At 33.7% G+C, this 21,302-nt stretch overlaps 2 protein-coding genes and 1 pseudogene across 3 annotated transcripts; 1 reads left to right on the forward strand and 2 right to left on the reverse strand.

Annotated features, from left to right (window-relative positions):
* Positions 1-1,755: 1,755 nt before the first annotated feature.
* LOC106451425 lies at positions 1,756-3,370 on the reverse strand (annotated as a pseudogene).
* Positions 3,371-5,860: 2,490 nt separating this feature from the next.
* LOC106453647 (probable WRKY transcription factor 19) lies at positions 5,861-10,072 on the reverse strand. 2 transcript variants are annotated; one of them, XM_048780862.1, is made up of 7 exons: positions 9,747-10,072; positions 9,072-9,600; positions 8,414-8,990; positions 7,652-8,189; positions 7,157-7,558; positions 6,780-7,076; positions 5,861-6,700 (listed from the first exon to the last, which is right to left on the reverse strand). In XM_048780862.1, exons 1-7 carry the CDS (start codon positions 9,948-9,950, stop codon positions 5,975-5,977), a joined length of 3,273 nt encoding a protein of 1,090 aa, XP_048636819.1. In that variant the 5' UTR covers positions 9,951-10,072; the 3' UTR covers positions 5,861-5,974. The 2 variants fall into 2 exon arrangements, with proteins under 2 accessions (XP_048636819.1, XP_048636818.1); XM_048780861.1 differs by having other exon boundaries at positions 7,157-8,189; positions 9,747-10,070.
* A 7,082-nt stretch (positions 10,073-17,154) lies between these two features.
* Positions 17,155-21,302, forward strand: LOC106451428 (disease resistance-like protein DSC1). Its single transcript, XM_013893360.3, has 5 exons — positions 17,155-17,699; positions 17,774-18,851; positions 18,933-19,241; positions 19,346-20,401; positions 20,476-21,302. The coding sequence occupies exons 1-5, from the start codon at positions 17,251-17,253 to the stop codon at positions 21,160-21,162; spliced, it is 3,579 nt and encodes a 1,192-aa protein (XP_013748814.2). The 5' UTR covers positions 17,155-17,250; the 3' UTR covers positions 21,163-21,302.

Here is a 21,302-nt window from a genome sequence, read left to right on the forward strand (position 1 = left end):
AAGACTTCTAATTCATGTAATATTACAAAATTCAAAATTTGTTTATTACAATTAATATTTTACATTAGATATATTAAAATAATATTCTAGATCGATATTCAATTGTCAGTTTTCAACTATTACACGTAAAAAATATATTATTAAGTACGCTTTTTTTAAAAGGAGGTTTTATATTAAGTAGGTTATTGGAGTACTTTTTCTTTTCGTAAATTTATTCAAGATGAGATTCCGATCTTTTAAACTAAGATAATTTGTGTTCTATACATAATTATATTTTTTTTACATAACTCTAAAATCTCGGACTTGATTCTTCATATTTTATTAGTTAATTGTGTTACATATAATAGAAATATTTACTTCAAACTAAAAATATAAAAAAAAATCAAATTTTAAAATTAGTTATCTATAATTTAATATAGAAAAATTTACATACAAATAAAAATGATAAATGTATCAAATTTAAATATATTATCTGCGCGTAGCGGGGAGAAAGGATCTAGTGGATATAAAACCTCCAAGGTCCATGAAACTAGCGGATGATTCATTTTCATTTTGTAAATGTTGATTTTATTTTTCACAAGTTTTTAGTTTAATCATAAGGGGTTAGTTATATTTCACTAGATTTTTGAATTACTTTTGCATTTGATTGAATTTGAAGTATACTTTTACATTGAAAATCAAGTTTTAGACTATTTTTGGTAATTTTCCCATATATTTATCTATCAGAAAATGAGTTCAAATAACATATAAGCTAATTTATCAACTATAAAACATTAAAACCAACTTTGAATAAAAAAATGCTAAAATGGATTAATTCATTAAAAAAACTAAAATCAATTCAAATGGATTAATAAAAAAAATTTCCTGTTTTGATATTCATATAATACATAATTAATAAAATGACAGAAAATAATAACAAATAAATTTATATATAAAACATACAAAAATTAAGTTCAAAATTATAATATTTATTATAAAAAAATTGTTTGACAAAAATTAACCCGCACTTTCAAAAGGGCGGATAGAAATCTAGTTTTAAAATTGTATTGTATGCAATTGTAGAAATTATTTTGAATGAGATATTTTATTTGACTATTTCTTTGTTTAACGGCAAAGCTTCTCTTCTAGCAAGAGGGTTTGCTTTACTCTTTTATCATTCAAACTCTTTGCGCCTAATTCCTCAGCCTAGTCAACTCTACTCTGTTCCTCTCCTCTGGTCCTCATCTTCCTAACATATGCCTTATGGTACTTATCAGATACTCTCACGTAAAGAGGATTTTTGTGTTCTTGTGCCCAAAGGAACAGAAAAAAATGCTATGATTACAATCTTTTTGTGTTTTTTGTTTACATTGGTACTATGCTAGAGATGGATCAAGGCTGATGCAATAATACACCTGTCGCTGTTGCTTATACAATGGTTCAAACTGGAAAGGAAGAGACTTCCAACTGGAGACGCAGCTTGTGTAAGGTTAGTTACATATGTAGCTTTTAAGTATGAATGCAATGATTCTGAAGTGATCCACTTGTCATGTTTCATAAGATTGAGATATAATGGAGTAGTCAAAGTAGCTCTAGTTTATCCACTTCTAGTTTATCGACAGAACAAACCTAAGAAGATATATTTTCCAATTAAGGGGACCCTGTTGTTAGCTCGTAAAGCTTGTTCTGATATTGGTTTTTTTAGTTTAAGATGAAAGCAAGGAGATGCTTTTCAATTGCTTATCACAGTAAAAAGATCAAGACTGGAGTTTGCAGAGGAAAGAACTCTGTATAGTGAGCAATTCAGATTGAAAAAAACTTTATTAACAGTTATACTGTCGTTACTAATTTGAGACCTCAGATACGTACTAAACAAGAGATATACTAATGAACAGAGAACGACATACTAAACAGGGATCCCAAACGTTAATGGACAAAAACGTTAGTAAACAGACACTAATCTGAAGTAGGTCGATTTCTTCAAAGGCATAAACTTCAACCTCAAGACTTAGTTCAGAGATCTCTTAAACTCTGTGGCCTTTGTAGGAAAAAACCTCAACTTCAGAGGCTTCTTCTTGTCTGAAACAGAAACAGCATCTGTCGTTGGTTTCTTCTTGGAGCTTCTTCGTTTGATTCTCAACTTGAGCAACTTCAACAAAAAGGAGTTTCTTGTTTTCTTATCTTCAACTTGTGGACGAGACAAGAAAGGATGAGACATCAACTCAATGGCGCTCCCTCTCTCCTCAGGCTCCCTCGAGAAACACGTTTGGATAAATTCCTTTGCATCGGAAGGTAAACTCTCTGGGATCTCAGGAGCAGCACCACAACGGAGAAGAGTAGCTAGAAGATCGAGATTAACACCTTCCCATGGAATCACGACCGTGTACATCTCCAGTACCAAACATCCCACCGACCACAAGTCTAGAGACATGTCGGCCACGCCGTCACGGATCGACTCCGGCGACATGTAGATCGGAGTCCCCATCCACGGCATATTAGTTTCCCAGAACTTGGGAACCTCTCCCACATCTAACGCGCTACCGAAATCGGAAATCTTGATCTCGTAACCTTCACTGCTCGAACTAGGGAACACGAGTAGTGTGACAACCCGCCCCCTCTAATTTCAATTGGTGACAGCTTGTCATGTGTGAATGCTGTTAAAGGGTGAGGTTCTGGGTTCGAAGCTCACCAACAAACTAAGAGGGATTGAGATCGGTGTGCTGCAGCGCTGTGAGCCTGGAGCTCACGGGACAGATAGTTCTCACGGAGCGGGTTGTCACAAGTAGGTTGTCTGGTTTGATGTCGCAGTGAGCATAGCTGTGGCCGTGAACCGAAACCAAACCTTCGAGAACCATCCACGTGAAATCTTTGATCAACGGTTCCGGCAACTTTCGGTCGGCGTATTTGTCCATGAAAGCGCTTAAACTACCTTCAGAAGCGTACTCGAGTTGAAGTTTGTAGAGATTCTTCCCGGATCTGCTGAAGCTTTCTTCAAGAGAGTTTCCAAAACACGTAACGATATTGGGATATCCCCTGAGTTCGAGCAGGATGTCTAACTCGAGCTTTTGAGACTGTCGTAGTCTTCTTCGTAAGAGTTCTTGTCGGCGGAGAGGTACGAAGAGCCGTCGTCGTTGGAATTAGAGTATCGGACGAGATTAACGCAACCAAAGGAGCCTTCTCCTAGAAACCTTACGAATTCTTCTTCGTTTGATTGCATATTTGCTTTTTGAGGGTTTCGAAACATAATCCGCTTGCAGAGAAAGAAAAAAAGGCAAAAGCTTTTCAGGGGTTAGAAACAGAATCCGCTTCCAGAGAAAAACGTAAAGCAAGTAGAGGAGAGAGCAAAAAAAGAAATCCTACTGAAGGAGAAGTGATCATTAAGGGTTGCCTTCTTTACACCTCCCCCCCCCCCCCCCCCCCCCCCCACCCCCACCCCCCAAACTACCTAACCCACACCAAACCCCCTAAACTTATAGGCTCATTAAGAAACCCCCTAAACTAATCTGCTTCATTAGTTTTCTCCCTAAAGTATTTTTCCTGAATTAATTCCACATATCGTATGATTTCGACGTGATTGCGTTTAATTTCATAAAAACGCGATCAGACAAATCACGTTGACCCTAAGACTACCCAATAATCTCCCCACCCAACCGTAAGACCCGACTTAAGTTAAAAGACCCGAATATGAAGCTCTCGACATAATTTCGCCCTCAATTGCTATGAAACTAAGGTTCATATTTCATCTCTATGAAAAGAAGATTAAGGAAGCTTCAATGAATCTTTCTTACAACTTAAAAGAGAGCAACGATCTACAATATTCTTTTTTTTTTATGAACAAGATCTAAGGTATTCTATGTAAGTTTTCTCATATGTTTTTTGCTTTGGATTATTTGTGGTTTGGTGGATGTTTCAGTTCCCTTTTGTTCCAAGACTTATGTCTAAAGCTATAGATTACCGAAGAACTTTAGTTACAAGCTCCAAGAAATTTTTATTCAATGCAAGTGGCAGATGAACCCGGGATGGTCTTGCAGGCTAAAGTTAGAGCGTTACAAGCTGCAACCACGTCAAGAAAAAATCTTCTTCTTTTGTGGCTTTTACTATTGAATTTTTGAGATTGCACATTATTCTGGTCAGAGTTCTATAATCTCAATCGGGCTTTGTTCTGCGGAAATTGCCACAAATAACACATTCATAATATCATTTTTCATGTTTACACTAACCATTTTTACTCTCACTTTTAATGAATGGTAAAAGACAATTATACCCTTATGGTTAACTAATCTAGACTTAGAGTTTACAGTTGAGAGTTGAGATAGGGTTTTTGGAATGTGAAATTTTGTATTCTAATAAATTTTTAAATAAATTTTTAAAAATTTATAAAAAAATTTAAAAAATAGTTTCAAACATTTTCGTTTTTCAAAAAGAAATTTGAAAAAGAAAATAAAAAAATATAAAAAAGTTCAAATTTGAAAAAGTATAATTCGAAAACATGAATTTTTTTTTTTTTATTTATTTTTTATTTAAATAATAATTTATTATATATATAAATAACAAAGACATAAGAATCTTTTGCCACTTAATGAAGAATTTATTTTTGAAAATGTCTCCTTAGTGGTGGTAAAAATGAAAAGTGGTACCATGAAAGTGGTAAACATGTAATTTCTCCTATAAAATACGTAAATATTTAATTTCTAAATTTACTTTGAATAATTTCTTTTGATAAAAACATAAACAAACATTGACATCTTAATTTTTTTTAAGTATAAAATACTAAAACTATTAATCTACAATGAAAAATTTGTTATTAATAATTTTAATTTTTTTGCTACAAAGATACAAATGATAAAAAAAAAACATATTAGTAAAAAACATCATTTAGTAGACATTAATATTAAAAATATACTATATACATTAATATCATTTAAATTTAATTATATATTGTATCAAATAGAAAAAAAATTGTTTGGATTAACAAAATTTATTTGTTCACACCAATTTAATTATATATTTAATAGTTACTGAATTTTTAAATATTCTATATATATTTATTATTTTATAATATGTGAAAACATATAATATTTAAAATAATTTATATATAATGTTCATTCCGCGCAAGACGCGGATCTTAACCTAATACTCCATCCGTTTCAAAATAGATGATGTTTTAGCGAGTTTTTGATGTTTCAAAATAGATGATGTTTTCATATTTCAATGTACCTTTTAACTTTATCAAAATTGTTTAACCAATCATATTTTATATTATGTTTTGTGATTGATTGAATAATTTTTAATTTATATTTTAATGATACTTTTTGGATAAAAAAATAAGTTTCTTAATAGTTGGGCCCAACCTAAAACTTCATGTATTTTGAAACAGATGGAGTATTAATTATTTTTAGATTTAATGTATATTAAAAACATAAATATATATGATACATTTAAATTGCACAAAATACTTGAAAATATATACAATAGTCAAAAATAAGTGTTTCAAATAGCTAAATATACTCAAAACACCAGAAATACTTGAAATATCTATTGATTTTTATCATGTTCAAACCAAACTAAATTATACGTTAAATTTAGATATTTTGACATATGTTATTTAAAATTATATGTAATATATTATTTTGTTTATGTAGTTTGAAAAGTTTAAAGTATATAATAATTTTAAAATTTTAAAATAATTTAAATAGGTTATCCAAATCTGAACCGAACCCGCAACGATCTGAACCGAACCCGTAACGATCTGAACCGAACCCGAACCGAAATTTAGAAATATCCAAATGAAACTGAATTTTTTAACCCAAAAACTCCGAAACCCGAATAGATCCGAACTAAGCTCGAATGGATACCCGAACGCCCACCTCTGACTCCATACTTTCCGAACATTCTTTATTCACGTCTAAGAATCATAAAAAAAAAGAATCATATTTACATTGGAGACAATAAAAACAATCCATGTTGTGTCCTTTCCACAGTATAGAAGTAGAAACTAAGAGATCTGAACTTTCTTGAGCCACGCAAATCTATTCCACAGTTTTGAAAACTTGTCTGTGTCAATCTGGCGAAATTCAACCTTGAATCTTAGGCTCCACGCGTTATCAGGCAATCTAACGAGGCTCTTGCACTCCACAAGCCTCAGTTCTTCAAGAGCAGTCAGATATGAAATGGAAGAGGGTAGCTCTTTAATGGTCGTCCTGCTTAAATCCAGACACTTAAAGCATTTCATCTTTCTATTCAAGTCTGGAAACCGCTCAAGCCTTGAGCAGTCTGACAGATTCAGTGTTTCAAGATGCTTCAACTTGCAGATGCTGGTTGGAAGAACCTTAAGGTATTTGCTGTTTTCTAGATCCAGCTTCTCAAGCAATACAAGGTTCTTGATAGATGATGGCATTTCTTGTATCATAGTCCCACCCAAGTACAGTTCTTTTACATTTGGTGAGATCTCTGGGAAATTCTCAAGCTTCGAGCAGCCAGAAAGATTCAAAACCTCAAGAGACTCTAAATCAACCGTAGATGGTACACTCTCCAGATTGGAGCAATCCTTCAGATTCAGAAAAACAAGCTTTTTAAGATGGCATATAGACTGGCTAATACTCACCAAACTGTTGCAACCTTCCAAATCAAGAAGTTCAAGATTCGGCGCACTTGAAAGTCTTGGGATTTTTGTTAAATGGTAGGAGTGGCTTAGTCTCAACTTTTTAAGCTTTTCCAGACTCTGCATAAGAGAGAAACAAACAACAGCAATGAAGTATTTATCATTGACTTGGTGGCAGTACATTAATCTTGAACATTACCTTTTTCCCTTTCCAAAGTTTCTTCGCGCAACTATTTGGCAAGTTGAGCTCTACGAGGTTCTTTGGATCAAAAGTTTGCGGTAATGAGCTTAGAGGATAATATTCCCAGTGCAGAAGCCTTAGCTTCCTCGGCAAGTATTCAAGACCTTGAGGTAAACACACTCCATTGTTCTCTTTCACTTTGGAGAAACAAAGCTTTAAAAGTCTAAGGTTACACATTTTCATAAACACAATAGGTCTTGCATCGAATTTCAGCTGCGACATGTCCAAAAAAATGCCTTCAATAGCTGATGTGCCCTGAATACCAAGAGAAATAAAGTTAGCCTCCAGGAAAAACGGAAATTAGCACATTAAATCTTATGTTTCTGATGACTTACAGTGTTATCTATGAACACGTCCCTAATATCTTCGGCATTCCACAACCTGCTGCGGTCTCCTGGCCTGTCAACTGATTCTTGGCGAACAATTTCTCGACCCGTTGCCTGGAGAAAAACGGGCATGTCCACCATATTGTGTGATATGGTTAACAGTGATTTGTCAACAAGGCTTCTAAATCCAACATGCGGAGAGAAATCACGTCCATCAAGCAACAGTGCAACATCGTTTTTATTCATTCTTTTGAAGAAACATGCAATGTCCAAAAAAATACTTCTTTCGATGTCATCAAGCCCACAACAGCTTCTTTCGAATATACCTTGAATGTAAATGGGAGAGGAACTCTGAATTTCTTGTGACAACCGTTTCCATTCTCTGTTCGATCTGCTTAAGAACTGAAGAACCTGTGGATTCCCATTTGAGAATTTGACAAGCTCAGGTGAATATATTCTACGATCTAGTATTTGTAGAGACTTAGAAAAGTCTAATGGCTTGACCTCGTAGACATGATCAGTTTTACATAGCACGAAAACGCGTTTGTCCCTCGAGGTTATGATTATTCTGCTTCCAGGACCCAAATAGCTAAGCTCCTCCAGAAAGATTTCAACATCTCTGAAATCATTCACATCGTCGAGAACTACGAGGACCTTTTTACGTTGAACCCTACTCCTCAAGAAACTTGTTTCCATGCCAGAAACCCGAATAACATGTGGTTCTACTTCTAGAACTTTAGACAAGAAGTCCTCTCTAAGAGCATCCTGACCTTTTACTTGTACTTCTTTATGAAGGTCCTTGAGGAAGACACAAGTCACAAACTGGACTGAGATTCTGCAAAAGATTTCTTCAGCAAGGGCTGTCTTTCCTATACCAACGGCACCCCATATACCTACGCTGCGAACATCTGGGGATTCAATGCATAGTAGTGATACAATCTCCTTTATCTGCATATCCATCCCAATCATTTTCTCATGTTCAGTGGAATATATCACCTTCAATGCATCTCTGACAATCTCATCAATAAGTTCGGACTCGTACCTGCGAGCGAGATTTGTAATAAAGTAGATGAGACAATGACCAAGAGAATCTTTTTAAGGATGAAATGGCAAAGTTAATATAACATTAATCCAATAGCTACTATTAAGTCTTAACACTAGATATTGACAAGGTTCATACTAAATTTTTTTTGCCACATAAAAAAAAAAAATATATATATTGACAGATCTGTCTAGTCAAAGGGTTCCTTCCTATTGATCACGTACTTGTCTATCAATATGTAGCGAGGCATCTGAGTTATTTCCTTCAAAGCAGCTTGACACCGTTCCGACTCGTCTTGGGGGAAAAAATTCTCATAGTAGTTGCTGTTAGTGATCAAATCAGAGGGCGATATTCCATAAAAAATAGGATAAACCATCAGAGACTCTTGTCGTTGGTGTTGAAGAATGTTTAAGAGGTTGGAAGGGACGTATGTGGTCGTTAAGAATATGATCAAAACCCTGCATTCCGGAACTGCAGCATCCGTCGTTTCTTCAACGTCTTCATGGACAGAGATCCCTCTCCGGGAGAGGGCAGCACGAAGATGGCTGATAAAATCATTGTTTCCTCCATGTCTGATTACAACATCATAATCTTTAGATGCAGGAAAGGTAGCAGATGTGTCACTTGCATCAGAAACTGGTCCACTCTGAAACTCGTTAAATCCAATAATGCTTAATTCGTCTTCTTGCAGCAGATTCACGCCATTGTAAACAGAGTTATGTAACCCGTCCTGCTGCATATCCACCACACTTCCACGGGCTAGCTTCGAGACCTTAGAAGCAGAATATTGTTTGTGAGAAGCTGCATAGTCCAAAACGAACAAAATGATTTTACCAAATGCTGTTGTGATAGGAATGAAAACTAATCAACCAATTTACTCACATTTTCCTCGTTTATCTATGCACGAAAACGTTTTGGTTATGGCCCCTTGAACATTTCCTCCTTGAGTCAATTTAGCCCCTAATCGGAACTTCCGGCTCCTCGAGTTACCTGTGAAAGCAACGTTGCCGCTGATCATTCCTAACCCGTGTTCAAGTGTCACGGTCAGATCTCCGACGAGCAACGCTCGTTTCCCTTTGCGTGGCCGGAGTATATTCCGGTAAAATTCCTCCTTGCTCCAGCCTTCTTCCCTAATATCGGCGTTCAGCAGTACGATATCGAGCGGAAAGAAACTGTGGATTCGCGTGTTCGTGGAGGCGTCAACGAGCTCGATTTTTAATGGAGTACCGTCCTCCCCCATGATCCTTGAATCCGTGAATATCGTCGGTGGCGGCGAGTTTATGAAACGAAGCTTCAGTACTGGAGGCCCGACTAAATCCCTAGGAGGGTTCATGCTCTTGATATCTTCTGAAACCGAAGATGGTTTCTTCCTTACAGGGCCGGTCTCGAGCATAAGCGAGGTAATCGACCGCTTAGGGCATCATATTTTAAGTGAAAAAATTAGTTTTATATAGGGCATAATTTTTTTTATATATAAATAACAAAGGCATAAAATTTTAAATGAGCTTAGGGCATCAAGAAAAAAATGAAAATGTTGGACCGGCACTGCTTCCTTACCTCTGTAAGTTCTCTGTTAATTGTTTCTGAAAGCTCCTTCCATGTCTTTTCAATTGGCCGCTTCCTCACACCACCACTATCGCTCGGCTTCTTAGATCCCGGTTTAGAAGGACTCGACTCCGACACTTCATCTTTGTCGACTGAAGATGCCGTCGGGACATCTTCCACCTTCTTCCTCCCCATTTCTATAGCACTACTTTTCATTGTCGTTTGCCAATCAATTATTGATTCTTGTCTGAATGATAAATTGGCCCAAAGGATGGATGGTTTTCTCACCGATCGAGATTCTTTTGTTTATTGTATTTTAAGTTCTTTTGTTTATTTTACCTGGAATGCTCCACGATAGCATTGAAAATCAACCAATCAAAAGAGTTTACTCTGCCAGGTCAGACTGATATCACTTGACAAAATTTTCACGGCCAATTTAGTTTTGGGCTTTTAATTTTCTGTGTTGTCGTGGCCCATCACTAATACCCAAAATACAGAGAAAATTAATTAATCACAGCAGTGTAAGCCTACTCATGTATTCATCTATCGTTTACAACCTTTTCAGACTCCCCTACTGTAACGATTCTGATTTAATTGACCCAAACTTTCCCTAACCATATGTTACTTCATCTTCATTTTCTGCCGTTTAGAGTATGCTCAAACCCACCGCCGGCTTAAAGGAAGGGACAATCTGTGCACTGCTCTGGGTCCGTGAAACAAGGAGCCCATTTAAAAAAAAAAATTTAGTTGATCTTATAAATTTAATTAATCACGGCAAGTTTTGACAAATTCTTTTGAAGATTATAGACATGTTCTTTTTATGGTCGCTGACGCTGCGTTAGCGTCTCAAAATTAACACATCAAAATCACAAAAATATATGGTGGAGAACAAATGACATGCCGCTGCGATTACTTTTTGCAAGTGCCGCCGATGTTTTCCGTGACGCTGGGTAAAACAGCGACAGCTAAACGAGAGCTGCGTCTGATTTTAATGGTGGAAAGTACGGCTGCCTGCGGTGTTCTCCACATATTTGGGCAAAAATCAGTCATAATTTTGGTTATTCTGTGATGCATCTGAAGAACAAGCCTTATATATTTGACGTGGACGGTGTGCTTAAGTATGGGGCCCATTTTAAAAAAATTAACATTTGTAAAGCGTAGATTATTTAGGATTTTTTGTTTTTTTTTTTTGTTTTTGGTTAACTTGTTCTTACAAAATCTTTTCATCTTCCTTCTCTAAACTCTAAATCTCAGAAAATTCTTTTTACATCAGAAACTTCGATTTGAACATTCTAGTCTCTCTGGTAAAATTTGGTTTTAGATATGTCATATATTTTTTTATGTTCACACCATTTTCATTTGAAAAATATATAAGAAAAAAATTACTTTGTCCCCATCCTAGGTTCCTATAAATGGTGTTTCAATCAAAAACATAGCGTGTGAATGGTCTAACTGAATTTTCAAGCTTTTTTTTCTAATTTCAGGTTCACTCTTTCTTTGGGGATTCATATTACAAGGTGATATTTTTCTGTTTATTTGATATTTTTCTTAAATCATGACTGGTGATTTAGGATGTCAAAAAAGAAAAAAAAGAAAGTAGCAGAATTATTTATAAAATCTCAGAAAGGTTCTATGGATAGATTTGTGATAAAAAAATGTTAATGAAAATCCTGAACATGCTACTAAAGATAATAATACTGAATCAAATGATCATTTTGATGATAGTATTAGTCACTTGAGTGAGCATGATAATGTGTTAGATGAATCTAATGTTGAAAGTATGAATGTTCATGAACCAAAAAGCTCATTTATCGATATATCTGATCCTAGGTATTGGAATAAACTTGATAATAAAATGAAAGATTTGTTGGTTGAAAAAGGGTTTAAAAGAGAAATGAATCTTGTGTGTCCCTTAGATAAGAGTTCTAGACGTTTTTCAGATGTTTATTATTCTATAAAATTGAGTAATGGGGAAATTAGTAATAGAAATTGGCTGGTTTATTCGAAACATGAGGACAAATGTTACTGTTTTTGTTGCAAGTTATTTAAATCTGGTATTTCCTTAAGTTCGTTAGCTAATGATGGATTAAGAGATTGGAAGCATCTTAGTGAGAGGCTTAAACACCATGAAAAAAGTGCAGATCATATGACTAACATGAAAACTTGGAATGAATTGAAAGTTAGATTGGAAAAAAATTTGACGATTGATAAAGAATTACAAAAGGAAATAGCAAAAGAAAAAGAGCGTTGGAGACTTGTTTTAACTAGAATAATTGCTGTAGTGAAATTTCTTGCTAAGCGGAATTTGGCATTTAGAGGAATAAATGAGAAACTTTATCAAGATAACAATGGTAATTTCTTAGGTTCTATTGAGATGATTGCAAAATTTGACTTGGTAATTCAAGATCATATTAGGCGCATTCAAAGTCAAGAAATTCATCATCATTATCTTGGTCATAATATTCAGAATGAGTTTATCTCTCTTTTAGCTCATAATGTTCAACTTTCTATAGTAGAAGTCATTAAAGAGGCAAAATATTTTTCTGTCATTCTTGATTGTACACCGGATGTGAGCCATCAAAAGCAAATGACTCTAATAATACGATGTGTGAATCTGTTAAACAAAAAAGTAAGAGTAGAAGAGTATTTCTTAGAGTGTGTTAAGGTAGATGACACAGCGATCACTTATTGTTCATATGAACACAAAGTATGAATCGTTACATAAAACAGCAGCACTCTCCGGAATGAATTTGTGTCGTTAGCGACCATTTCTCTCTCATCACTGTGATCTTTTTTCATTAATTGTTCTGTTGTTTATGTGCTTTTCTAACCGACAGTCGCTGCCGCGACCTTTGTCCGACGAACAGGGCCGTTCTCTAATGTAGTGTCATCGGAAATAAATGGGAATATATTTTTTTTTTAAACATGAAAAGGGAATATACATAGCACATTAAGAAAGAGATTACTTGAGATTGAAAAGTTTTTAAAAAAAAAAAACCGATCATCAAATTCTGATTGCTGTGTAATGTGTTGTTAATATAAACTGCATTGTTTCGTCTAACTGTGCTGATTATGTTTATGATTCTATCATGTGTAAAATAACAACTTTTATATATTTATCCTCGGCTTCCAATTACGCGAAAGGGAATGGTTTGTCCACTAACAAAATAAAAAGAACCTTTTAATTTAATTGAGCAGAGTTTTTTTTTTTTTTTTTTTTTGGTAAAATGTTAATATTATATCATTTTTGAATTTTTCACAATGTTGCAAGCAACTTATTACACGAAAAGAAACAACAAACACAACACAAAACAACAACAAAACAAAACAAAACAGAGTTACCACTTACCTCACAATCCAAAAGAGTTACCACTTACCTCATATGTTCGAGTAGATGGGTAGGTGATCAAGAAAATAATCTTCACCCGGATTCATATTCTCCAGATTAATAAAATTGTTAAGGGATCACCAGGTTACATATAGGTAACTGCCAAGGGAGAAAGATATAACCCAAAAGAACTACACCCACAAGCAATAGAGATATAATTACATTAACATACAAAGCAGAATATGGAGTATAATATATTAACTAAATTAATTGTAACCAAGTGAAAATTTGACCCACGAAATTGATTGATCATCATTCAGAAAAACTTCTCAATATTCAAATACATGATCCAGTTTAAACAAAAGGACCAACAATTAGACTCTAATTACTATGAAGGCAATGTAAAAAACATACGTTACATATATCTTTTCAAATAAATTTAGTGAGAACCGTATAATGACAAATGTAAATGTGAGAAATTCCTAGCTATTAATCATCCATAAAGACAGAGAAAATAATATATAATTTTCTAACTATTAATTCAATAGTAATTTACACAAAATATTTCTGGGTTAAAATTACACACAAATACTAAATCTGTGCACTTACCAAAATACTAAATAACCTTCCGAATAAATCAAACAAGTAATAAAAGAGGATATAAGCCTTAGATAGAATGTCTACGCAGGCGAATATAATCGGCCAATGAAAAACTAAAATTTTGTCATGTCACATCTTCTATAAGTTTTTACAAAATGATTATTTAACTTTTTACTTAAGCAATTATAACCGAAAATATTTTTAAGTGAAATATATTATTTATATAAATATAATTATATTTTTTATTTACATAATAGTTTGTAAAGAAATATTTAGTGTAAATAAATATCATAATTTTATAAAATACTAATATAAATTGGATTGGTTTTCAACTTTCACAAATAAAAATTATTATTTGTAAACTTAGAAAATAATATATCAAAAATATTCTTTTTCAAGAGAGAAAATAGAAAAAAATACATCGATGACAAATCCAACTATATTATGAAATTCCTCTATTTGAGAGAAAAAAAATAAAGGAATACATTGGAGATGGTTTAAGGCATGGCCGACGTAAATGATCGACATTGAGATTTCAGATTTTCTGATTCTTACTATTCTAATATTTCAATATAATTTGAATATTCCATTTGGTTTATAATATAATGGTTTAAAAGTATTTTTTTGTCTCACTATATAAATTGTATTTATATTTCAATGTAACTTTATACTTATTGGATATTATGTGGCCAATTAAATTATGTAAATTACTGTGTAATTGATTAAATTTATATATTAAATGATAGTTTTATAAAGTAATAACTTTTAAATATTACAGATTTTAATTAAAATTGGAGGATATATGCCTCAGATAGAATATCCACGTAGGCGAAAATAATCGGCCAATGAGAAACTATATTTTTGCCATGTCACCTCCTCTATTTGTTTTTACAAAATGATCCTTTAACTTCTTACTTAAACAATTATAACCAAAAATATTTTTTTAGTGAAATATATTATTTATATAAATATAATTATATTTTTTATTTACAAAAGAGTTTGTAAAGAAATATTAGTGTAAATAATATCATAATTTTATAAAATACTAAAATAAATTGGATTGGTTTTCAACTTTCACAAATAAAAATTATTATTTGTAAACTTAGAAAAGAATATATCAAGAATATTCTTTTTTAGGAGAGAAAATAGAAAAATACATCGGAGACAAATCCATCTCTATTATGAAATTTCTCTGTTTGAGAGAAAACAATAAAAGAATACATTGGAGATGGTCTAAGGCATGGCCAACGTAAATGATCAACGTTGAGATTTCAGCTTCTCTGATTCTTACTATTATAATATTTCAATATAATTTGAATATTCCATTTGTTTTATAATATAATGGTTTAAAAGTATTTTTGTTTCACTATATAAATTTCTTTTATATTTCAATGTAACTTTATATTTATTGAATATTGTGTGGCCAATTAAATTATGTAAATTACTGTGTAATTAATTAAATTTATATATTAAATGATAGTTTTCTAAAGTAATAATTTTTAAATATTACAGATTTTAATTAAAAGTGATTACTTTTTGAAACAGATAGAGTAATCTATAAACTAACTCTATATAGATATGAGGACAAAATTGTAAAGGTGTATCACCTTGAATTTCTTTCATTCTGTGCATTCCTAATTGGAAGGAAATAATGAAAAGCTTATATTAGAAATGGTCGAACCGTAAACAATTAAGGATGATGTAAGGAAGATATAAAGATGTATTTTCAGTTATCACTAATATAAAATCAATTGACAACAACTTAATTATCTCTAGCGTAAGACAACAGAGAATAGTTTCCATACCTTCTAAAATTATAATATTTCACTATATTAGTGGTTAAATCAGTCTTTTCTATCACAAATACTCACTCCATTCTTAGAGTCTAAGCTTTTTTGTCTCATGATATTAGTAGTTTGATCCAAAAAAAAAAGAAACGGTCGAACTATACATTGTAATTGGAGAAAGAAACCAAACAAAAAACAATCGAAGACTTTTAAGGTATATGAAACAAAAATTGGAAATAGCAATTCTTTGCAATTAAAGAATAAGGCAATAAAATTGTAAAAATACCAAATAAATCAAAAAATATACATATAAAGAAAAATTTAGTAAAATAAAATCATAATATAATTTTCATAATTGATAGTGTTCAGTTACACTAAAAAGTCTAAATTTACAACATACACAATTTTATTTACATCTTTAGACCTATTATCTAATTAAAATGATTCTAAAAAAGTGCCAGCATGAAGAGTTAGAAAATATACGATAAAATATAATACATAACGTTAAAAATACATTATCACCGATCACTAAAAAATCATGTTAGTAGTAATAAAAATAAAATGACAACACATTTATTAAAACTATATAACGATACGCAACAAAGTATTATTAAATATACAAACTACAAATTAAATATGCTCAACGCAAACACACATAAAAATGAGACATCATATTTGGATATATTTAAATAAATAATTTAAATATATTATATTATTGATAATTTTAAAATTACTTAAAAAAAACTAAATTATGAAAAAAATTAATATACAAATAAAACTAAAGCAAGTATTTTGTAACGTCAAAATAATAAAAGAATAAAAATTTATTATGTTAATAAAATAGATTTTAGATTTTAAAGACTTCTAATTCATGTAATATTACAAAATTCAAAATTTGTTTATTACAATTAATATTTTACCATTAGATATATTAAAATAATATTCTAGATCGACATTCAATTGTCAGTTTTCAACTATTATACGTAAAACAATATTATTAAGTATGCATTTTTTTTTTAAAAAAAGGGTTTAATATTTTAAGTAGGTTATTGGAGTACTTTTTCTTTTCGTGAATTTATTCGAGATGAGATTCCGATCTTTTAAACTAAGATAATTTATGTTCTGTACATAATTATTATTTTTACATAACTTTAAAATCTCGGACTTGATTCTTCATATTTTATTAGTTAATTGTGTTACATATAATAGAAATACTTACTTCAAACTAAAAATATAATTTTAAAAAAAAAATTAGTTATATATAATTTAACATGCAAAAATCCACATACAAATAAAAATGATAAATGTAACAAATTTAAATATATTTTCCGCGCGTAGAAATGATCTTAGATTTAAAGTTAAGGAATGAAGATTTGTTATTGAAGTTTAAAATTTTATAAAATAAATATTAAAAATTTTAAAAATGGTTTCAAAAAATATTTTCAAATTATAAAAAGAAAATTAAAAAAAAATTGGGAAAAGAATAATTTTGAAAAAAAATTATAAAATAGTTTGAATTTGAAAATATTTAATTTAAAACTATTAAAAATAATTTTTTATTTATATTTAGACTAGGATCTTTTTATCTGTTAAATGAAGCATTTTGGTACAAAAACTTAAAAATGATCTATTTATGAGAATTGATGTTATTTTATTTTATTTCTTTCAGATAGTTTATCCGTAACATGTGAGAATTGTGTTTAAAAGAAAAATTAAAAAAATAATAAGAGCTATCTTCTTCTCTGGTCTTGCTACCGATCCAAAGCTTTGTTGACCCAATTAGGTCGTTAGCAGCATCAAAATGTTATCTCCCATGGCAATGGTGCCTTCTTCCTCTGAAGAGTACGATGTATTTCTAAGTTTCAGAGGCGTTGACACACGCTATAACTTTACCAGCCATCTCGATAAAGCCCTCCGCCTGAGAGGAATCAAGTCCTTCATCGACGACGAACTCCATCGAGGGGACAATATCACTGCGCTTTTCCCCATAATCAAGCAATCCAAGATTGCAATCATCGTCTTCTCCGAAAACTACTCCAACTCCAGGTGGTGTCTCCGAGAGCTTGTGGAGATCCTCGAGTGCAGGGACAGAAACCAACAGGTGGTGCTCCCTATCTTCTACAAAGTCGACAAATCAGAGTTGAAGAAGGTCCTGAGAGAGAGCTTTAGGGAGGAGGAGAAGATTTCGTCGTGGGAAGCTGCACTGACCACAGCATTCAACATCTCCGGCTATGTAGTCAATGAATCTAGGTATGATGATGCCTTGGATCTAGATTTGTTGCCGTTGATTCTAAAACAAACTTTATCTTCTTCTTGTTTTGTAGCACCTCTGAGGCCACACTTGTGGATGAGATTGCTGTTGACACATTAAAGAAGCTGGATGGCTTGGCTCCCATCGGGAACAACGAAGGTCTCGTGGGAGTAGAATCCAGACTAAAGATTCTAGAAAAACTTTTATCTTGCGATGAGTTGGATTCTGTTCATATCATAGGCATTATTGGAATGGGTGGGATTGGTAAAACTACTCTTGCTGATTGTTTGTATAGACGGATGCGACGTCATTTCGACGGCAGCTGCTTTCTTACAAACATCCGTGAGAATTCAAGTAGAAATGGGTTAGAATCTCTGCTGCAGAAACTCTTCTCTACGTTACTGAATGATAGAGAGATAGAGATTGGAGCTCCTGGAAATGCACATGAGAGATTTGGCCGCAGGCTTAAGACCAAGAGGCTTCTTATTGTCCTTGATGATGTCAGTGATGAAAAGCAGATACGGTATCTTATGGGGCACTCCAAATGGTGTCAAGGGGGAAGTAGGATCATCATAACCACAAGAGACAGTAAGCTGATCCAAGGCCGGAAATATGTGCTCCCTAAATTGAATGATAGAGAAGCTTTGAAGCTCTTTAGCATGAAAGCCTTTAATAAATCTTGCCCTTCCGCCGAGTTTGAGAGCTTGGCAAATATGGTCCTGGACTATGCTAAAGGCAACCCTTTGGCTCTTAAGATGTTAGGATCTGATCTTTACAATAGGGATGCTCTGTACTGGGAAGATAAATTGGATAAACTGACAAGTAGATCGCATAAATATATCTACGAAGTTCTGGAAACAAGCTATGAGGAGCTTACCACTGAGCAGAAGAATGTTTTTCTGGATATTGCATGTTTCTTCAGATCAGAGAAGGTTGATTACGTGAAAAGCCTTCTCAACAATCATGGTGTGGATGTGTCTAGAGTGATAGATGATCTACTTGACAAATGTCTGATTACTCTTTCTGGTAACCGCATCGAGATGCATGACATGTTACAGACTATGGGCAAGGAGATTAGCCTATATCAGTCGCATATCAGACTATTGGACAGTGACGCTATTTGTGACCGTCTTACCAACGGCATAGTAATGGTACTTCCTTGCTGATAATTCTGTCATACGCTCGCCTCTTGGTTTGAATTAATTTATTCATTGTGTATCTATCTGCCATAGGGAACTGGCAATATAAGAGGCATTTTCCTGGACACATCAAAACTAGGAGCAATGCGTCTAAGGGCCAAAGCTTTCAAAGGAATGTACAACCTCAAATACCTGAAAATTTATGATTCTCGTTGTTCTCGTGGATGTGAATCGGAGGTTAAACTGCACTTCCGGGAAGGGCTTGACTTCCTTCCTAATGGGCTTAAGTATCTACACTGGCATGGATACCCGCTACAGAGTATCCCTGACATCGACCTCAAGAACCTTGTAGACCTTAAATTGCCACATAGTAAACTAGAAGAAATATGGGATGGAGACAAGGTATATTTTTATGTGTAGTTTTGATGAGTTGTTAGCTAAACTACTGAATGCTGATTTTTTTTTTTTTGTTTAATATGAGTTGTGGTTGGATCTTTGGGCCACAGGATGCAGGAATGCTGAAATGGGTCGACCTTAGTCACTCTGTGAACTTATGCCGTTGTTTAGGTTTGGCTAATGCTCAAAATCTTGAGAGATTGAATTTAGAAGGATGTTCAAATTTGAAAAAGTTGCCATCATCGATGAAATGTTTGGAGAAGCTTGTTTACCTAAATCTCAAGGAGTGCACAAGCCTTAAGTCTCTTCCAAAAGGACTCAAATCTCAATCTTTGGAAACCCTTATTCTCAGTGGCTGCTCCAGCTTCAGGAAATTCCCAATGATCTCCGAAAATGTTGAAGTTCTACTTTTAGATGGCACAGTTATAAAGAAACTTCCCGAATCCATCCAAAGCCTGAGGAAACTTGGTTTGCTGAATCTGAAGAACTGCAGAAAACTGAAGCATCTTTCTTCTGATCTTCATAAGCTGAAATGTCTACAAGAGCTCATACTCTCAGGCTGCTCACAGCTAGAGGTTTTTCCAGAAATCGAGGAAGACATGGAATCTTTGGAGATTTTACTTCTGGATGATACAGCCATCTCTGAGATGCCAAATATGATGCATTTGAGCAATATCAAGACATTTTCGTTGTGTGGGACAGACAGTCAGCTCTCTGTTAGTATGTTTTTCTCGCCACCTCCGTTGGTCTGCTCTCGGCTAACAGATCTTTATCTCTCAAGTTGCAGTCTGTACGAACTCCCAGAAGATATTGGCGGCCTTTCTTTTCTGCAGTATTTATGCTTAAGCGGAAACGGCATCGAATATCTTCCTCAGAGCTTCAACCAGCTTCACAATCTGAAATGGTTCGATTTAAAGTATTGCAAAATGCTCAAGACTCTACCAACCCTTCCAGAAAGCCTGCAATATCTGGATGCACACGAGTGTGAGTCACTCGAATCTCTGGCAAACCCATTGACGCCTTTGACGGTAGGAGAGAGGATCAATTCTATGTTCATCTTTAGCAACTGTTACAAACTAAACCAAGACACACAAGAGACTCTTGTGGGTCATGGTCGAATCAAAAGTCAGTTGATGGCTAATGCATCTGTTAAACGTTATTATCTGGTTTGTCTTTTTTTCCTTCTAACTCCCTTTCACCATGGAAACTAGAACAGAATCTTATTGTTTGTCTTTTGCAGGGATTTATCCCAGAGCCTCTGGTTGGAATCTGTTTTCCGGCGAGTGAAATACCGAACTGGTTCTGCTACCAAAGACTAGGACGTTCACTAGAAATCACATTGCCTCCGCATTGGTGTGACTCTAGTTTTGTTGGACTTGCCTTCTCTGTAGTTATCTCGTTCACAGACTATGAAGACAGTGCTAAACGTTTCTCGGTAAAGTGCTCTGGCAAATTCGAGAACCAAGACAGTTCATCTACAGTATTTGATTTCACTCTCGCAGGCTGGAACGAACCGTGTAAAACGCTTAGCCATGAACCAAGAAAACTCACTTCTGACCATGTTTTCATGGGATACAACAGTTTTTTCCACGTCGAGCAACTCCATGAAGAGAGTAACAGTTGCTGTCACACAAAGGCTTCTTTCGAATTCTATGCGACGGATAATGAAACGAAGAAGAAGCTGGAGACTTGTAAGGTGATAAAATGTGGGATGAGTTTAGTGTATGTTCCTGATGATGAGGATGGTATGTTGTTGAAGAAGACAAATGTTGCTCAGTTGAGTTCGCAGACCGAACAAAGCTGTTCCAACGGTCTTGATGATGTTAGACTCAAGAGAGGACGATGCAATTTCGGTGGTGGTGGTGGTGGTGGTGATGAAGAATCAGAGTGTAAGAAAACAAAGGAGGACAAGATTTTGGTGTTATAAAAATCTATATTTTTATTTGATATATATATGTTTATTAATTAAATGTTAGAAATTATAAATATCAGTGTCCCCTATGTTCTATCGGCAATAATTTAGATTCAGCAATTTTTTAATAATGAAAAATATTTGGCTTTCTAATA

The sequence above is a fragment of the Brassica napus genome, chromosome A5, assembly GCF_020379485.1.
Source record: "Brassica napus cultivar Da-Ae chromosome A5, Da-Ae, whole genome shotgun sequence".
In the NCBI taxonomy this organism is placed as follows: domain Eukaryota; kingdom Viridiplantae; phylum Streptophyta; class Magnoliopsida; order Brassicales; family Brassicaceae; genus Brassica; species Brassica napus.